Source organism: Hippopotamus amphibius, chromosome 5, assembly GCF_030028045.1.
Source record: "Hippopotamus amphibius kiboko isolate mHipAmp2 chromosome 5, mHipAmp2.hap2, whole genome shotgun sequence".
NCBI lineage: Eukaryota > Metazoa > Chordata > Mammalia > Artiodactyla > Hippopotamidae > Hippopotamus > Hippopotamus amphibius.
The window spans coordinates 12,726,817-12,746,082 of record NC_080190.1 but is presented as its reverse complement, the minus strand read 5'-3'; the positions used below and the strand labels follow the sequence as shown (position 1 = coordinate 12,746,082).

General features: G+C 40.0%; 1 protein-coding gene across 9 annotated transcripts in view; it reads left to right on the top strand.

Moving 5' to 3' along the window:
• The first annotated feature begins 3,487 nt into the window (after window positions 1–3,487).
• The window catches only part of SEC23IP (SEC23 interacting protein), a 42,136-nt gene continuing 26,357 nt past the window's right edge, over window positions 3,488–19,266 (top strand). For 5 of the 9 annotated variants that reach the window (XM_057735028.1, XM_057735027.1, XM_057735030.1 and 2 more), the window contains exons 1-5: window positions 3,513–3,787; window positions 8,086–8,618; window positions 10,974–11,196; window positions 12,696–12,889; window positions 16,736–16,825. In XM_057735028.1, the coding sequence (XP_057591011.1) occupies window positions 3,610–3,787; window positions 8,086–8,618; window positions 10,974–11,196; window positions 12,696–12,889; window positions 16,736–16,825 (1,218 nt within the window). In that variant the 5' untranslated portion in view covers window positions 3,513–3,609. Of the gene's footprint in view, window positions 3,788–8,085; window positions 8,619–10,973; window positions 11,197–12,695; window positions 12,890–16,735; window positions 16,826–19,266 lie in introns of all 9 variants that reach the window. The other 4 variants (XM_057735026.1, XM_057735029.1, XM_057735025.1 and 1 more) reach the window with 4 other exon arrangements.

Sequence of the window (19,266 nt, the reverse complement as noted above, 5' to 3'; positions counted from 1 at the left end):
TCAGAAATTAGCACACTTTCCCTCCAGTCACCTGTGTCTTGTCCTCCCCATTCACCTGCCTTGCCAGATGGAGGTGAGTATGGAAGACAAGAGAGGGTCATCGTCCCCTAGAGTGTGAACTGTCATGGGTCTGCCCATCTGTCCATTCTTGTATCCCCCATGTCTGGCATAGGGGCAGGTTCACATAATATTTGTTGAATGAATACCTGAAAAAAAAAGTGTGGGGACTAAAAAGGTGATTGGGAGCTCAGAGCATATAAGTGGGTCTTCTTCTTGTTGTTGTTTGTCTAGATGAATTTATTTTCATACAAATATTCCATGCAAATAGGAATGTGGCAAGCAGGTCAGGGTAGCAGGAAAAAAATTTTAAGTACAGGTTCATATGTTGCCCTATTTACACCTGGGAGCTGCTTTCCCAACATCAGGCTCAGCAGCTGCCCTTGTCCAATGCCCCTTTGCAGATGCAGCTCTGGGCACACTTAGCACAGCCCATGGGGCAGCAATCTTTCTTGCAGGAGCTGTGTTTGCAGGAGCCACCAGTGGCTCAGGAGCACTTAGGGTTCATTTTGAGCCAAGTTGAGGCCAGAGGTCCACATCAGTGGTGAAGAAGAGGTGCTCTGGTTAGTGGAAGGTGTGTTCTGGGGCTTGTTGATTGTGAGCTTAATTATGGGGTGATCTGCCCTGGGCTATCTTATTGGGGAATCCTGATTTAATTATCTTTAGATTTTTCTGTTCCCACGACCCCAAGAAGATTCTTCTAATCTCCTGCCTAGAGGTTGAAGACCTGGCAGCTAGTGTTTTTGGAGGTGAGCGAAGATATTGGGCTGGGGTTGTGGAAGAGAGTGTTTTATTACTTAGTATGTATGTATTTGCTTAATCTTACTCTGTTTTACCCCCTCCAGAAGAGTAAGATCAGTCTTTTTCCTTTAAGGGGGATGGTCAATAATCCAGTTACTGAGAATGGGGGAGGGGTTCTGTTTCTTAAACAGTTTTAACCAATCCTCCTAATTATAGGGCCTCTCTTTTCCACTGGACCACCACTTCCAGAGGTGTCTGAAGTTATCAGGTCCTAAACCTTTTGGTGATCCTATGTTGCAAATAATGTTGCCTCTGAGGTTTCCCCATTACTGGCTTGCTAAATCATCTACTACTTGCCCATTTTTCGGGTGCCTTCCAAAATCTTGTTGCTGTCACATCTCCCATTCTCCACATTCTTATGGGTTTTTGCCTAAAAAAACCAAGCAAATGCATTTGTGTTTTCAACAGAGTTTCAGGAAGAAGAAAATGAAGATACAGCTGTTCAATTTGACGTTTTCCTGGAAATTACTCCTATTTCTGTTTATTCCTACTGCAGTCGCTCTAATTTGAGCCACTATCATTACTCAGCTGGTCCATTGCAGCAGTCTGCCAACTGCTCTTTCTACTCCCAAGGCTTCCTCTTTCCTTATCTATTTTATTACGTTGAAGTCAGAGTGAACTTTCTACAGAGCAAATGTCATTCCTCCACCCTCCTTTAAACCCTTCTTTCAGTCCCTTTTGCTCTTAACTTGTAAGGACCCTGTATCATGTGGCCTTGGTCTACTTTTCATTCTTACCTCCCAACTTTCTCCCAGTTGCTCACTAGGCTCCAATCATGTTGTAACCCACTCAAGTGTGGCACCTTAAGGTATCCCCACATACTGTAACCTTATCTGTAATTGTCTCTTACCACTTCCTCCAACCCCTCTCCTCCAAGCTTTTCCACTTCGACACTTTGTTTCTATTGCAGCAAAGTCTCTCATGTCACTCCAGATGAGGTGGATCCTTTGTTCATGGTCTGATTGTTCTCAATACTTGCTATCCCTCCCCTAGAAGGGTTACACCTCCCTTTCCTGATGGTGTCAATATTCCACATAACACACTTTGGGAAATTCTACATTACTACTTTTATCACACTTTAGTTTATTGTTATTATGTATTTAGTTGTCTGTCTTCCTGACCAGACTGTAAGCTCCAAGAAGGAAAGGTCCTGTGTCTATCTTATGTACCACGGTACTCCCAGTGTTCACTATACTTCCTTGACCACCTGTGGTAATGATAAAGGCCCCTTGACCAAACTCTAGAATGGCTACTAACAGCTTAAGGCCATGACCCCAGGATGAACCCTGTCCCCCTTAAAATGCCTGCCTGAGAAAGCTCAGCACTGCCAGGAGAATTTACTGTTTCTTGCAACCCAAACCAGGTGATAGGCATATAGGCCCTGAACCTCCCTTAAAGCAGTTACTTTAGCAAGCTTGCAATTATAAATCCTTTCTCTGCCCCTTTGAGATATAAATCTTTTGTCACTCAGAACTGTCTCCTCCAGGATCTGAGAGCTGTCTCCTCCCAGCCTGGTGGGTACCTTGCTCTAACTTGTACCACTGCCTGTCATAAAGATATGGGAAATTAATTTCTCCTCTATGTAAGTGCCAATTAACAAACCCAAGTGGCCTAGTCACATGGGCCAACACCCCTTGGCACCCTTTAATGCCTTTGCCTTAGCATGCACCAGTCTTTAAAGTCTCCAGCCTTTTGTTCTGGGGAAGTTCAGTTCAGTTCATGACAAACCCACTTCCGGAACGCAATAAAATCTATCCTTATTGCTTTAATACCTGGCTTTGTTTTTGTTTTGACAGTAAGCATACTAGTAGTTATTGAGTTAGTTAATAAACAGATACTGTATAGGTGTGAACAGCTGGGGGAGAGGATAGTTTCATTATTTCAAAGCTTCTTTTGGGTTTCTTCTTTCCCTCTCTCCCACCCTCCAAGGAGTTGATTATCTGTTATTTTTCCTTTCATGATCTCTAACTATATGATGACATTTATATCCAAGTTACCCACCTTTTAGGATTAAACTAGTCAGATTACTGTAGACAGGTACAGAAGACTATTAAAAAAGTCACACGCCAAAATGTCAATTCTCTGGTTTCTCTTTTAAACTTTTTTTTCCTTCCCTTTGGCTTAAAAACTTCAAAAGTTTCACCAATTCTGTTAATATTTCTGGGCCAATGACAAGAGTTCAGTTCAGTCCAGAAAGACGTGGGCGAGTTGGACGCAGGTATTTGGTTAGAGCGGGTGACTTTGGCTAGACCTTAGCTACAAATGGCCCACACACCTCTTCTTCCCTCTGTCTGCTGCAAGCACTCTGCTACCTGCACCTGCGCGCTTTCACTGTTCCTCCAGAATCTTACCTAGTTAAACGCTCTTGCGGGTATTTTTAGGAAGCCCAGAGAGCCTCCCGCAACCGAGACTTTCAGCGTCGATTCCTACTTTGATTCACAACCAGCAGCCCTCCCTCTCCCACGCTCCCGCCCCAACTTCGGCCCCCGTCTCCAGCCCCGCCCCGGCTGTGGCCGATGATGTCACGTGCGAGGACTCGGGCGTGAAGCCTGCGCCGCCATGTTGATTTCTGGCGGCCTCTTAGAAGAAGGCAGAGGAAGGCTGACTAGCCCCTCGGCGTTCCGGCCCTTGTGCGCAAGTGCGGAAGTGTGTTGGCCCCTACTGGATCGGCTTCCGGCCGGTGGTTCCGCACCGGCCGCCCGTAGACGTGTAACGGGCGGTGGGTCGCAGCCATGGCCGAGAGGAAACCTAATGGTGGCGGCGGTGGCGCCACCTCCACCTCGTCGTCGGGCACTAACTTACTCTTCTCCTCTTCAGCCACGGAGTTCAGCTTCAACGTGCCCTTTATCCCAGTCACGCAAGCTGCCGCTGCCTCGGCCTCCCTGCTCTTGCCCGGAGGTAGTAAGGAGACAGGGATCCGGTGGGCCAAGTGTGTTCGCGGAGGTGGGCGAGGGAGGCGTGGGGTGATGGTCGGACGGAGGGGTTTTCTTGTGCCTGGATCCGACCCTCTGGTACCTTGCCAGGGCCATCAGTGGCCTGAGGACTTTGGGATCTTGGGGAGCGGGGGCCAAACTCTTCGTCGAAGGAACTGCACTGGCACTCCACAGATTTTTGTTGAACACCTCCTGGTGTGCCAGGTGCTTGCAGGGAATGCAAAATGAATTAGACAGTGCCCCCCTCCTAGGATAGAGTAGGCTGTCTCTTAGGATAGACATGTAATATTTGTAGAGGTACAGAATACAGTCATCTTTCAAAGCGGTGCATCATTTTCTCTAAGGAGCTATTGCTTTTTCTCTTAAGTCCCCACTCCTATGTGCAACTTAGCACTTTGTATATTTGTTTATTATTGTCTAGGGAGATTGCTTTTTAACGATTATGAGGCATAACCCACAGCTGGTGTTTAGGAGCACAGACTGTATTCCAGCCCTAGTCCTGCCAATAACTTGCTGTGTGACCTCAGGCATGTTACTTTACCTCTCTGTTCTTCATTTTCCATATATATATATATATATAGCCTCACAGGGCTGTGATGAGAAGTGAATTGGTTTTTATAAATCACTGGAGATAGTTCCTGGCACATAGTGTTATATAAATGTTTGTGAAATAAACATGCCTGCCTCTCTATTTGCATTATGGGCTTCTTGAAGTTTGCAGCTATGACTTATTTACCTTTTCATTTCTAAGATCTTGTTTAGTGCCTAGCACATAGATCCTCAGTAAATGTTGAATATTTTCCTGTTGAATAATTTACTATTGTTTGGAGGACTAAGGAAAGTTTCATGGAGAAGTGAAGAAGGGCAACTCGGAGACAATACATGATGGTTCCTCTTCCCTTGTGTTATGTTTCTTCTTGGCACTTATCGCCATCTGACATGTACACATGTTTGTTTATCTTATCCCACTAGCATGTGAGCTCCATGAGAGCAGAAACTTATACCTAGAACAGTGCCTGGTATGCTATAGACCAATTTTTCGATAGAAACCTGTTGAATGAATGAAAGGGTGGGAGTCAGGAATATGTATGTCTTGCTTTGATAGTGTGGCCGAAAGGTTTGACATCGCTGTTTTTGGTGGAGGACTAGCATAGCTGAAGCAGAATACTTTGGGAGTTTTCAGGAATAAATAAGGCCGTACATGGGGTTTTTGTATCATCCTCTGCTTAACAGATGTTTGGTTCATGCCCATCTTCCTTGCTATATAATATTTCACTGTGTCTGTCACTATCAGTAAATGCTAAAGATCTTCCTTGCCAAGTACAGGATAACTTACCTGTCTTGAAAACTATTGTTTCTTGGAGATGGCTTATTTTTTAATAAGAAAATTAATACTTTTTAGAACTAAAATTCTGTAACAAATATTTTTCTACTTTTAAAAAAGATTTGATCTTCAGAAACCCATTCAGATAATTTCTAGAACAAAAGGAGAACCCGTCACATTGGAAGCAATAGTTAATCATGTCAGTGAAAGAGACACATAGGAAGCAATGTCATTCATTCAACAAACTTGGATTGAGCAGCTTCTGTTTGCCAGGCCCTGTTCCCGATGTCAGGGAGACACAGAGGAGCAGGTAGCATTGCCCTCAAGGACTGCACAGTATATACAGACACAATGTACCCAGCTGTGTAAGTAATTGTGATACAGGTTTATGCTGGTTGGAAAGAGGGGTTGGTAGGCTGCTGTGAGAGCAGTGGGTGTCAGGCTGGCTGACCAGGGAGAGGACATCCCTTGGGCCTTCAGGACCTCACAGAGGAGGCAATTCTTGAGCTGAGTGTTGAAGGATGCATAGAAATTAGGGAGTCTGGGGAGACAGATGTGTGTGAAAGTCTGGAGGTGTGAGAAAAACCTGCTGATATGGTGGGATTTGGTGGTAGGTGCTCACATTTTCTCTCCCTCTCCTGTTCTTTCCCTCTTGCCCAGTCCCTCCCTGCTCTCCATCCCTCCATTTGACTGGAGTGAGTGCAGGGGAGTGGCTCATACTGGTCAGTGAGGACCAGATCATGAAGGGCCTCATATACCACATGGAGGAGTTTGTAGTTCATTCTGTGGGGTGTGGGAGTGCCCTTGAAGGATTCTAAACAAGGCAGTGAAATTAGAGGTGTCTTTCAGAAAGACTGGAGTTTTCTGAGATTGCACCAGAGTGAAGCTGACTGTAGCACGAGCAGTCAATCTGGAGGCCATTGTGAGTCAGGCAAGAGCGGGTGGCCCTCTAGCCCTGGTCGGCCACATTGGGTGTGGGGAGCAGGGGACAGGTGTGAAAGATTTTTACACCATCAAATTGTTGGGACTCAGTGACTCACGTGGGGGGCCAGACTGCCCAGTGCAGAGGCCCCTCCTCTTTGTTCAGTTTTAGCCCCAAGACCTAGCTCCACCTGGCATATGGTGAATACTGTGTACATATTTCTTTAATGAGGATCTGAATCATTAAATGAAGGGTGTGAGAGAGAGGGCAGAGTCTGAGAGGAGGTTTCTGGCTTGAGTGTCTGGATGGATGCTGGCAGACATCTGTTGAGGTAGTGAGATGTGTAAAAAGAACACATGAAGGGGGACAGTTAAGATGACAGATTCAATTTAGGCTTACAGTCTGAGGTATATGTGGCTGAACCTGCCAAGAAGTATTGAGGCAGTTGGAAAATAGTTTCTGGGACACATGAGCTCAGTCTCAGTTTGAGACAGAGTTGGGAGTGTCACAAGTATACAAGTGCTCATTAAAGTTATGGGTCTTGGTGCCAAATGTGTCCACGTGTAGTTAGAAAGTGCTCCTGAGGTGAGGCTGGCAGCTTGCCGGGATCAGTATTTTGTTTGCAGTTGATGCTAATCAGAAAAAAGTTTCTTGGATCAGGTTGATCCCAAGTTGTCTTAAAGGATAAAAGATACCATAGAGGTTTTTTTTCCCCCCTGCTTTTAGATATTGAGAGAGAAACTAAATAATCTGAGTCCAGATGAGGTTCCAGGGACTGAAAAGGGAGGGTAAGAACCAGAAATGTATTAGAAAAGTAGCATGGTGCAAGCAGACAGGGGGCCCTGTACAGGAAGTGATTTTTTTAGTTACAAAGAAACAACTCAGTATTTTTAATAGTGGAGTATCTCGGTTAAATTGATGTGTGTGCAATATAATGGGAGCAGCCTAAGAGCTGAGGGCTTCCTTCAGCAGAGGTCAAGAAGGCGCTCAGAGGTTGAAAGGCTGCCCTTTGGCAGGTCTCAAGGGCAGGGACCACAGTGTGCGTTTGTGCTGGGAGGGAGTCCACCCTCCTGATCTGCTCTATACCTCCAGTGGTGGGAGATGAGAGGGAATGAGATGGGAGAAGGAAAAAATTAGGGAGAGGAAGACGATGTTACAGGCTAAGGGCTTGCAGAAGTTTACTGAGGAAAAAGTAGACTGGACTTTGGAGGCTGTGTTTTTATTTTACAACTTGATAGCAGAAAAGAAGATACATAGTTTGGTGCTAATCATACCCACAGTGAAGATCAAGTTGGGCAAAGGGAAGTGAGGAGTACTTCCCTTGGTTAGAGATGACTTTTCTAGTGATTTGGCTTTCTCTAATGACTAATTATCTGGTTGTGATACTGTGTGGTTTTAGGGATGGCAATTAATGGTTGACCTACTTTGCCTCCAGGAGTACAAATACCATGTGTTCACTTGTATAATGAGTGCTTTGTAGGTAAGAGCCCTGACACACCCCCCCCTTCTTGTCAACAGAGTTAATATCTGTACTTTAGTTTGTTGTAGCTACTGTAGAAGTAAAGCTGTGTGTATTTGGGTAGTGGAATAATATTTGAATTGTTTTTTACCAGGAAAAAAGAGCATTCAAAATAACATGTAAAACTAGTATCGATTTTATTTCCATTTAAAAAAAGTTGTATATACAAATATGTCTACATAATTTATACACATCTACAAAATAAATACTATGTAACTATATTTGTTTAAAAAGTATGGAAAGGTATGTATCAAAATATTTACAATATTAACAGTAATTGTTTCTGGGAAGTGAGCTTCTGAATGAGTTATAATTTTTCTCTCCTTTTGTTGTTTTTTGTTCATATATTCTAGGTTTTCATTTCAAAGAAAAGTTTTCAAAGATAAAAAAGGTTTTCATTATTATCTTTAATGCAGAAATGTAAGTTTGAACAACAAAATAAGAGGTGTAATTGCAAGCTCTGCTGTTTAGAATCTTGTCTACAGAGATAGCTCACCTGTAAACCACTTCCCCTTCTGCTCCCTTTCAGAGGATTCCACAGATGTGGGTGAGGAGGACAGCTTCCTTGGTCAGACTTCTGCTCACACGTCTACCCCACAGACATTTAGCTACTTCTCTCAGGTATCAAGCAGTAGTGATCCTTTTGGGAATATTGGACAGTCACCGTTAACAACTGCAGCAGCATCGGCTGGACAATCAGCATTCTCCAAGCCCCCAGCTGCGCTCCCTTTTGCAAGTGGATCCCAAGATGTGTCGAATGCATTTTCACCATCCAACTCGAAGGCTCAGTATGGTGCTCCACCTGCTTCACAAATGGGAATAAATACTTACCTGCCTTCTCAGCCTAGTAGTCTCCCTCCTTCAAATTTTGGGAGTCCACCCCCGGGCACGCCCCAGCAAGGATACAATCCATATCGCCACACGGCTGTGAGCAGCAGGGCCAACCCTTACATTGCACCACCGCAGCTGCAGCAGTGCCAAACGCCAGCCCACCCCACCCATCCTCCGCCCTCGGGACCCCCTGTTCAGATGTACCAGATGCTGCCAGGATCTTTGCCGCCGGTATGGAGATGTGTTTTTATATCCTAATTATTCACTGTAATTTTTACTCTCTCTCATCTTAACCTGTATTTTTGAAAACACTGTGCTTTTAGTAATCAATATGATGGCATTATTTTCAGAGGATTATTTTTGTAAGCTACACGCTTTGAAGTAAACAATCTTTTAAAGATAGCTCATTGAGTGATTCCTATTTTAGTTTATATTATCTATTTATGGAGGTAGTAATTGATTTTAATGAGATAACCATATGCCAATATTTCCAGATTTAATGTAAGAAACCAATAACAAATGTCGTCTAGGGACATATAAGAGTCGGAGCAATTATTAACAGTGCCAGCTTCTCATTTTTTAATTATACTATTCAATCAAAACACTCAATTACCGGAACTAAAATTGATTACTCCAGTGATTTCTTTTATTTACATTTATGGAGTTTGGATCTAGATAGTCAAACTCTACCTCAGGGGAGTGATGGGATAACTTTTGCATTGGGTAAATTTTATGAAATTCCTTTATGCTTTTTTCCCCACTAATTATTTAACTGACTTCCAAAAGGAAGTGAACTGAATCAAAAAAAAAAAAAAAAAAAAAAACAGGAGATGACTGAAAGGAAGAATTAAGCCCTGTGCGGTAGAAATAATACTATTGTAATCGGAGTGTAACCTGACTTCTCTCCGGGATAGAGAATGGACTCCATTTTACCAGCTAATTTAAATCATACCAGGACTTCTCTGGTGGTGCAGTGGTTAAGAATCTGCCTGCCAATGCAGGGGCATGGGTTCGATCCCTGGTCTGGGAAGATCCCACATGCCACAGAGCAATGAAGCCTGTGCGCCACAACTGCTGAGCCCACGTGCCGCAACTATTGAAGCCCATGTGCCCTAGAGCCCATTCTCCTCAGCAAGAGAAGCCAGTGCAATGAGAAGCCTGCACGCAGCAACGAAGACCCAGTGCAGCCAAAAATTAAAGAAAAATTAAAAAAAAAAATATATAAATCCTACCAATATACAAACTCTTGGTAATGTTGGATTTCAGCATATTGAAAAGTAACCAGATTTGTAGCATGCAATGTAAGTTAGTATACTTTGCTGATGAAATTTTTTTTTTTTGCTGATGAAATTTTGAAAAGATTTCTAATTAAGAATTTTAAAAATGATAATTTTAAATATAAAGAAAGCTTGCAAAAATAAAAACAGGACAAAGAACACCCCAATACCCTAACCCAGATTTACCTGTCATGAATATTTGTTCTGTCACTTGTGCACATGCACACTGAACATCCTTTCTCCCCACCCTCCCTCCCTTCCTTTCTCACTTTGTATATGTGCATTCGGGGCGGCGGTGGGAGGGGGGGGGCGGACATTTGAAGATCAGTTAAATACATTATGATTCTTTACTGCTAGATACTTTAGTGTGTATTTCCTAAGAATAAAGATATGCTTTTATATAACCACAGTGCAGTCATCAACCTTAGTAAATTTAACATTGATAGAATATTCTGAAATGAATTTTAATAAAAGTTTAAAAAAATAATTGTATTCTGACTTTAAAAGTATTTTCAGCACAGAAAATTTGAAAAATGCTGAATAGGCAAATGAATAAAAATTGCCACTAGAAAACCCTGTTTTTATTTTATGTTTTATCTTTTTTTCTAGATAAATGTAGTTTTTTCTTGGCAAGCATTATGTATGTTTTTTGAACATATTTTAGATGTTATTAAGATTTTTTTCTAAAACATTTTTAATGGTTCTAGAGAATTCCAGCATATAAGTAAAAGATTTAATCAGGTTTCTATTAAACGTTTAGATTGTATGCAGTGATTGTTATAAATAACCTTTTGATATACATTCTTGTGGGTAAATTTTTACAGTTATATCTTTAGGATGAATTCTTAGAAATGGAATGGCTAGGTCAAGGAATATGCGTATTTTATTTTTATATTTATTTATTTATTTTTGGGCACGGGGCTTGTGGGATCTTAGTTCCCTGACCAGGGATTGAACCCAGGCCATGACAGTGAAAGCACCGAGTCCAAACCACTGGACTGCCAGGGAATTTCCAAGGAATATGCACATTTTAAAGATTAAATAAATCACAGGAGACATACTGCTGGATTGATATCTGTAAAGGTATTAGTTTACTTTGCCATCAGTGTGAGAAAATCCTGTTCACTTTGCAACTGATTTTCGGTTTTATTAGATTTTTAAAAAATTTTAGTTGCTTTGGAGCCTGGTTATTAAATAGTTGTCTAGAGAAATATTTGGGATAGTCATTACTAATGTTAATTTGGGTCTGAAACATACACATAATTGTTCCTTTCGACAGACATGATGGTCCTAACTTTTGTCTCCCCAGATTCTGCCTTCAGTGCAGTCAGGGTTATCCCCTCCAACCCAGCAGCAGACACCTGCTAGACCTGCAGGTCCCTCTGTGCAAGCACCACCTCCTTTTCTACTTCAAAACCAATATGAACCTGTCCAACCGCACTGGTTTTACTGCAAGGAGATAGAATACAAACAACTATGGATGCCTTTCAGTGTGTTTGACTCTCTGAATCTTGAAGAAATCTATAATTCAGGTAAGCACAGATCCTGCATCATTTGTGTTTGATTTTAGGAAGAGAGGAATGAGGAGTATTTATCCATGACCTACTTTTTATGAATGTCAAATTCTTTTTTTTTTTGGCACACGGGCTTAGTTGCTCCACGGCATGTGGGATCTTCCTGGAGCTAGGATCGAACCCGTGACCTCTGCATTGGCAGGCGGATTCTTAACCACTGCGCCACCTAGGAAGCCCCTGAATGTCAAATTCTTTACTCCTTGTAGCACCTGCCAGCCTCTGTACCTTAAGATGATGATATTAGTATAAGTCCTGGGTTTTTTTTTTTTTTTTTTTTTAAGTCCTGGGTTACTTGAGCAAGGTATTTGAAGAAATGTTTTAGTAATTTTCTTCTTTGTTTAAAGGTAGTTTGACTCCAAGAAATGGAGTAGTTCATATAACCTAGATGTCAGTTTTCTCATTTCCTTTATTTGTTTGTAGCTGTAGAGCATTTATAAAGCATTTTCTATGGCACTGTTGTTCCTGGAGATGCTATGAAAAAAGTGTTCCATGGTCAGATGAGTTTTGGAAGTGCTGTAACCACATCCGTCTTTTTTAAAATTAATTAATTAATTAATTAATTTACTTTTTATTCATTGGCTGCGTTGGGTCTTCGTTACTGTGCACAATTGCTGCGAGCGGGGTGGGGGGCTACGCTTCACTGCAGTGCGCAGGCTTCTTATTGCAGTGGCTTCTTTTTTTGCAGAGTACAGACTCGGTGCGCAGGCTTCACTAGTTGTGGCACATGGGCTCAGTAGTTGTGGCTTGCGGGCTCTAGAGTGCAGACTCAGTAGTTGTGGCGCATGTGCTTAGTTGCTCCGCGGCATGTGGGATCTTCCCAGATGAGGGCTTGAACCCATGTCCCCTGCATTGGCAGGCGGATACTTAACCACTGCACCACCAGGGAAGTCCACATCCATCTTTTGAGATAGTGCACGGTAGTGTGTTAAGACTCCGAGAAGTCTTCACTATAGAAATAGGTTTCTTTGTTTATCCTGATTATATTTCATCTTGGGACTTAAAAAATCACTTATTCTTTAGAAGTATGCTTCATGGAGCATTGCTGCTTTGATTAAAAAAAAAAACAAAACTACTAATTATATGTTTTCTGTTTTTTTGTTTTCTCTTGTTTTTTAAAATTTTTTGACATACAATAAACTGCATGTATTTAAAGTGTACAATTTGATATTTTTTTCTTATTAGTAATGTATATATGGCAATCCCAATCTCCCAATTCATCCACTACACTATTTGAATTATTTCATGATCATGTTTTTATATTTTACCCTGGTTATTTCTTCTCCACCTAAAAAGAGTCATCATTTTGAGCAGCAGAGAGTAATCTTAAACTTCTGTTTTTGAACAAAAATGAGCTTAGTTCTTTGTCTTTAAGGATAGACAAGTCACCATATTCATTATTTATTACTTTTCAATGTACCTTATAACTATCGAGTTAAAATGTGGACCTTGTGCTCCAGTCCAGCCAGACCCTGAGAGTGTGGTTCTAGGCACTGATGGAGGGCGCTACGACGTTTACCTATACGACCGGATGAGGAAAGCTGTGTACTGGGAAGAGGAGCCAGCTGAAGTGAGACGCTGTACTTGGTTTTACAAAGGGGACACAGACAGCAGATTTATTCCCTATACAGAGGAGTTCAGTGAAAAACTAGAGGTACGTGAGCTTTATTCCTTTATGCTTTTCTTAAAAACACATGGATGCTGTGTACATTGGAGCCTTGTGTAACACTGCTCACAATGGAGCAGACTTTATTTACAAGACAACCTCTCTTGATCCTGTGCACAAGGAAGATTGCTTTTTAAGTGGTGTCATCGTTTATGAGGCGCTGATTGTGGCCTCTGTGTCTAAAGATAGAATGTTTTGCAGGGTAGCATCACAGATCTAATATAATAAGGTACTTATATCTTCAAGAGAACTTAGGCTGCTGTGATTGCTGCTGTCAACACACGCCATGCATATGGATGCTTTTCAGATTAATATTCAGCAAGAGGCTTGCGATTAACCTACGGTCTATGAAAATAAATACGAGATTAGGAACAAATGTTGTGAGACTTTTTAGCCATCTTAAAATTGGTGGTTAATGTTGTTTTACATAATTATGCTAATTTCTTGTTATAATTCTACTTAATAATGGAGTACTTAAATATTTGAAATAAGTTAAATGAATTCACCTGCTTACATGGGAAATGGAGTATGGAAATTTTAGTTATAATTTTTTATGTATTAGTTACGAAAACCAATATTAATGTTAAACATTTAAACCAGTGCTAATGTTAACATTAAAAGGGGCCTCTAAAGTGTTGATCTTCCCTAAATTCATATTTTGAAAGCTGCAAGCAAGTACTGGGCTTTATGTTCTGTTAGGAGCTGGCAGTCAAGTTTAGCAGCTGACTATTAGTGACTAAATTTTTTTGTCCTTGAAGAACATAATGATATAATTAATAGAAATAAGAAAAAAATTAAATCACAATCTAGTTATCCTTTCAAATAAAATGCTACATTTAAAAAATATTTTCTTAGACTGTTCCTTATTCATATACATGTTTTTCTAATAGTTACAATAGAACAGATTTTTTGTGGAGTATTTTGCTTTTTCAAAAGAAAATTTGTGAATGTAATTCTTAGTCATAGTCATTATCAGTTGTGCCTGTCCTAGAAATATTAATCTCTATAATAGTGACTGTGAAATACTGTCCTGTATCCAAATCAGTATGAAAAGGTGAATGTTGGCCTAAAGTTAAGACAGATGTTAGTTGGGGTTGAATAAATTGGAAGAGAAGCTTGTTGAGAACAGAGGTGTCAAATATTTTTCATTTCAACCCATAGTAAGAATACATTTTACATTGAAATTTAGTGCACACATTTTATACACACACATGCATATGTGCATTTGTTTATCAGAATCAGTGGGGTTTGGTAAACTGGCTCTCCAGGGAAAAAAGCCCCTGATTTAAAGTGTTTGCTGATTTCCATGGTGTAAATACTCCCACCGTGACCAGTTTTAGGCTATCAACATGGTGTAACTGGACACAGAGTTGGGAAGAGGTATGTATGATCAGCTCTTGTGAGCTGGTATGAGCCAGCTCTAACAAACCACTAAAAATAAAGGTCCATGGAACAACACTTACCCCCACTAGATGTCATTCACTTAGATATGTTGTATGTCATTGAACACATTGATTTTACAATTTACTACTGGTCATGATCCACAGTTTGAAAAACACTGATTTAGAGCAGATTCAGAACCCAGCTAAGAACAGCAAAGACTAAAAAGAAGGCATAAAGTTAATTTTGTACTTGGAAATACCAAATATCAGGAGGCACCAGTCTCCTAAAACATAATTTTAATTAGTTGAATAAGGAATAAAATATGTAAAGGAATGTTGATATCTTTGGCTTAATTTTAGACCTATATAAATAAACAAATGTATACTATAATTTTTGGTACCCTTGACAAGACCCTATTGAAGGTAAAACATCCCAAAGCTGAATGTTTAGTCCTATCATTTTGAAGCTAAAGTATGTATTTTCAAGTCTAAGCAGTAATTGAAAGTGTATACTGTATTTGATTATAAATGGGTGACACAGGTTTTAAGGGTGGAATTCATGTACTGACCATCTCAATAGCACATGGCTGTTCTTAACTTTGGGAAATCTTAGTTCCTGTTCAGCCTCTTCCCAGGAAACTCAGACCAGATCAGGGAAGAAGCAGAAGAGGTTAGGAAATGATAAAGCTAATAGGAACATGAGAAATAAGTGATACATATTGCTAGTATTGTAGATGATCCTGTCCTGTCACAAAGACAAAAGAGGTGGAAACAAAAAAACACCTTTAGCTTGATGATATGAATGTCTACATAGAAAACCAGGAGAATCTCTAGAGATATCATTAGCACCAGTATAAGAATTTAAAGAGTCCGTGGGTATGAGATCAATATATATAAATTAATAACACTCTTATACAGTAGAAATAACCAATTAGAAACTAATAAAAAAAAGAAGACTGTAACACTAACAAAACTACAGGCTAAGTAGGCAAAAAAGTCCAACAAAAGATATATATGAACTTTGTGGAGAAAAACTACAAAACAGAATTGAAAGACGTAAAAGATGACCTCAAAGAAATGGAGCAAAATACTTTGTTCGTAGATGCACACTCAGTATAATAAAGATGTCAGTTCTTCCCAAATTATTTTCATAAATTTTATGTAATCCCAATCAAAGCACATCAGGGTGTTTCAGGTAAAATTTGCAAACTGCTCCTAAATTTTATATGGAAGATCAAAGTGTCAAGAATAACCAAGACCATTTTGAAGAATGATATGTGGAACCATACTTTAGCAGACAAGGTTTATTATAAAGCTATGGATTGAAAGGGAATATGAAGAAGTGAAAATAACTCTTAAGATGGTGGATCTTTTCTTTCTTTAAACATTTGGGATCTTGCTTTTAAGAATTGTAAAAAATATATTAAAAAATTTTTTAAAAGCAGTGAGGAAGAGGGTCAGCTGGATAGAGGCTGATAGAGAGGAATTGCTACTGAATGAGGAGACAAAAAGAAACCTTCTATTGAAAAAAAACTTTGGACAGTGGGTGTACCAGAGGTTCCCCTTTACCTTGTCTTGAATCTCCAAGAGACCCTCAGACTTTTGCCTTATAGAGAGCAGAATAGTGTCTCTGGAGGAAGAGTGAGAAAATGGTTGAACAGCCAAGTCTTTGTAGTCAGAAAGTCACGGGTGGGAGTAAACTGCAGTTCTGCTTTTGCTCCTTACCTCGGTGATCACTGTGTGGTCTTGTGCAACTGTGATCAAAAATGCCTGCTAGTGGTTGAATTGTGTTCGCCACCAAAAAGGTTGAGGTCTTAACCTCTAGTACCTCAGAATGTGACTTTGTTTGGAAATAGGGTTGTTGCAGGTATAGTTAGTAAAGATGAGATCATACTGGAGTAGGGTGGGCCCCTAATTCAATATGATGGATGTCCTTATAAGAAGACAGTCATGTTAAGACAAACACAGAGGGAGAAGGCCATGTGAAGTAGAGGACTGGAGTGATGCATCTGTAAGTCAAGGAACACTACAGATTGCTGACAGACCACAAGGATCTAGGAAGAGGCGAGGAAGGAGTTCCCTGTGAGTTTCAGAGGGAATGTGGCCCTGCTGACACCTTGATTTCAGACTTCTAGCCTCTAGAATTGTAAGGCAATAAGTTTCTGTTTTTATAAGCCACTCAGTTTGTGATACTTTGTTATATGGCGGCCCTAGGAAATTAATAGACTGTCTAAACCTTGGTTTTCACTTGTATGTAATGGGGATAATATCATTTAGGGCTGATTGAGAGCAGTTAAATGAGGTACTGTTATGTAAAATGATAGTATGGTAACCAGTTAGTACATGAGAGCTGCTCTGACTGTTGTTTTTATTACTATCATAGTTATAATCTTCTCCCACACTTTCTCTTAATAGATTTGTCTTACTGGATTGTATGTTGTTTCCATTGTAGGCTGAATATAAAAAAGCTGTAACCACAAATCAGTGGCACCGCAGATTAGAGTTTCCGAGTGGAGAGACGATTGTTATGCACAATCCAAAGGTAGACTAAAGTGTTTAGGTTTTTAAATATAATTATTTTGCTGAATGTTTGATAAATGTTCATTTTTATTCTGCAGTAGGGATAGATTTATAACAAGTGCATTGCTTTTAAGTTTACTATATTTCATATTGATGATAGAAACAAGAATGAAATTTAAATTTCTCTCATGAAGTTTCTGTTTACGGTAACACATTAGCTGGAGCTCAGTATGCATCATTGAAGTAAAGCTTGATAAATTTTTGTACTTGATCCAAGGTCAACAGGCTTTCTGTGAAGGGCCAGAGAGTAAATATTCAATATTGAAGGCTTTGTAGGCCATGTAGTCTTTGAAAGCGTCTACAGGCAATATGTAAACCAATGGATGCGGCTATTTTCAATAAAATGCTACGTATGAAAACAAGGTGGGCAAGGTTTGACCTGCAGGCAGTAGTTTGCCTGCCTTGCCCCTTGATAATGGTTTGTTTCAACCTTTAAAGTAAGAATAAGTTCTTCCTCTTTTTATTTGTATTATCTCTGGAAACCTTTCTTAGTTTTTTGAAGATATTGGGTGGTGTTTGGATTCTTCCATTTACCATCCTTAATCTCTCTAAACTCCAGGTTCATCACCTGCAATAAGATTTACCTCCCAGATCAACTCGATGATTGGTGATGACTTAGAGGGGTGGGATAGGGAGGGTGGGAAGGAGTCTCGGGAGGGAGGGGATTTGAGGATATATGTATAAATACAGCTGATTCACTTTGTTGTACAGTAGAAACTGGCACAACAGTGTAAAGCAATTATATTCCAGTAAAGAGCTTAAAAAAAAAAAAAAGATTTACCTCCCAGAGTCATATTTTAGGTAATTTATGCAAAAGCATCTAGCATAGTGCTTGGAATAGGTAGTTTCTTAGAAATAGGCTGTTTATCACAGAGAAGTGTAAAAGAAAAACAAGAATAACCTATATTCTAACCACTTCTATAGTCCTTACTGGTATTTAAATAATAAAAATAAAAACATTCATATGCCATCAAAATTTAAACAGTATAAAAGTTATCAAATGAAAAATAAAAGCCTTTACCTTTGCATTCCCCTAGTTTCTCCTCTTAATGGTAACCACACTTATCCTTTTGTTTTTTAATTGCTTTTTTAAAACTTTTGTTTTTTATATAAACACAAAATTTTGCATACCGTCTTGCATGCATTCATTTTTTTGGGTAGGGGGTAGGTTGATGTTGAACTATTATTTTATTTTTTTAATTGAAGTATAGTTGATTCACAATATTATATTAGTTTCAGGTGTAGAGCACTGCAATTCAGTATTTTTACAGGTTATACGCCACTAAAAGTTATTACAAAATAATGGCTATAATCCCCTGTGCTGTACAGTGTATCCTTGTTGCTTACCTATTTTATACGTAGTAGTTTGTGTCTCTTAATCCCATACCCCTATCTTGCCCTACCCCTTTCCCTCTCCTTATTGGAACCACCGCTTTGTTTTTTTTTTAATAATCTGTGAGTCTCTTTCTGTTTTGCTATATATTGATACATTCATTTGTTTTATTTTTTAGATTCCACAAATAAATGATATCATATAGTATTTGTCTTCTCTGACTTATTTCACTATACACACTCTAGGTCCATCCATGTTGCTGCAGATGGCAGAATTTCATTCTTTTTTGTGGCTAATATTCCATTGTGTGTGTATGCGTGTATATATATATATGTGCACCACATCTTTTTTTTTTTTTTTTTGGCACACGGGCTTAGTTGCTCCGCGGCATGTGGGATCTTCCTGGAGCTGGGATCGAACCCGTGACCTCTGCATTGGCAGGCGGATTCTTAACCACTGCGTGTGCACCACATCTTTATCCATTTGTCTGTTGATGGACACCTGGGTTGCGTCCATATCTTGGTTGCTGTAAACGGTGCTGCTTTGAACATTGGGGTTTATTCCTAGGGTTTTTTTTTTTTTTTTGGCCTTGCTGTACGCCTTGCGGGATCTTAGTTCCCCAACCAGGGATTGAACCTAGGCCCCCAGCAGTGAAAGCCTGGAATCCTAACCACTGGACTGCCAGAGAATTCCCCCTAGGTATTTTATTCTTTATGATGAGATTTTAAGCAGGATTGTCTTCTTTGCTTTCTCTTTCTGGTAGTTCATTATTAGTTTATAGAAAAGCAACAGATTTCTGTATATTAATCTTGTAACTGTACTGAATTCGTTGGTCAGTTCTAATAGTTCTTTGGCGGAGACTTTAGGGTTTCCTATGTATAGTGTTGTGTCATCTGCAAATAGTGACAGTTTTACTTCTTCCCTTCCAGTTTGGATGCCTTTTATTTCCTTTTTTTCTCTGATTGCAGTGGCTGCGACTTGCAATACTATGTTAAATAGAGGTGGGAGGAATGGGCATCCTTGTCTTGTTTCTGAATTTGGAGGAAATACTGTCAGCTTTTCATCGCGAG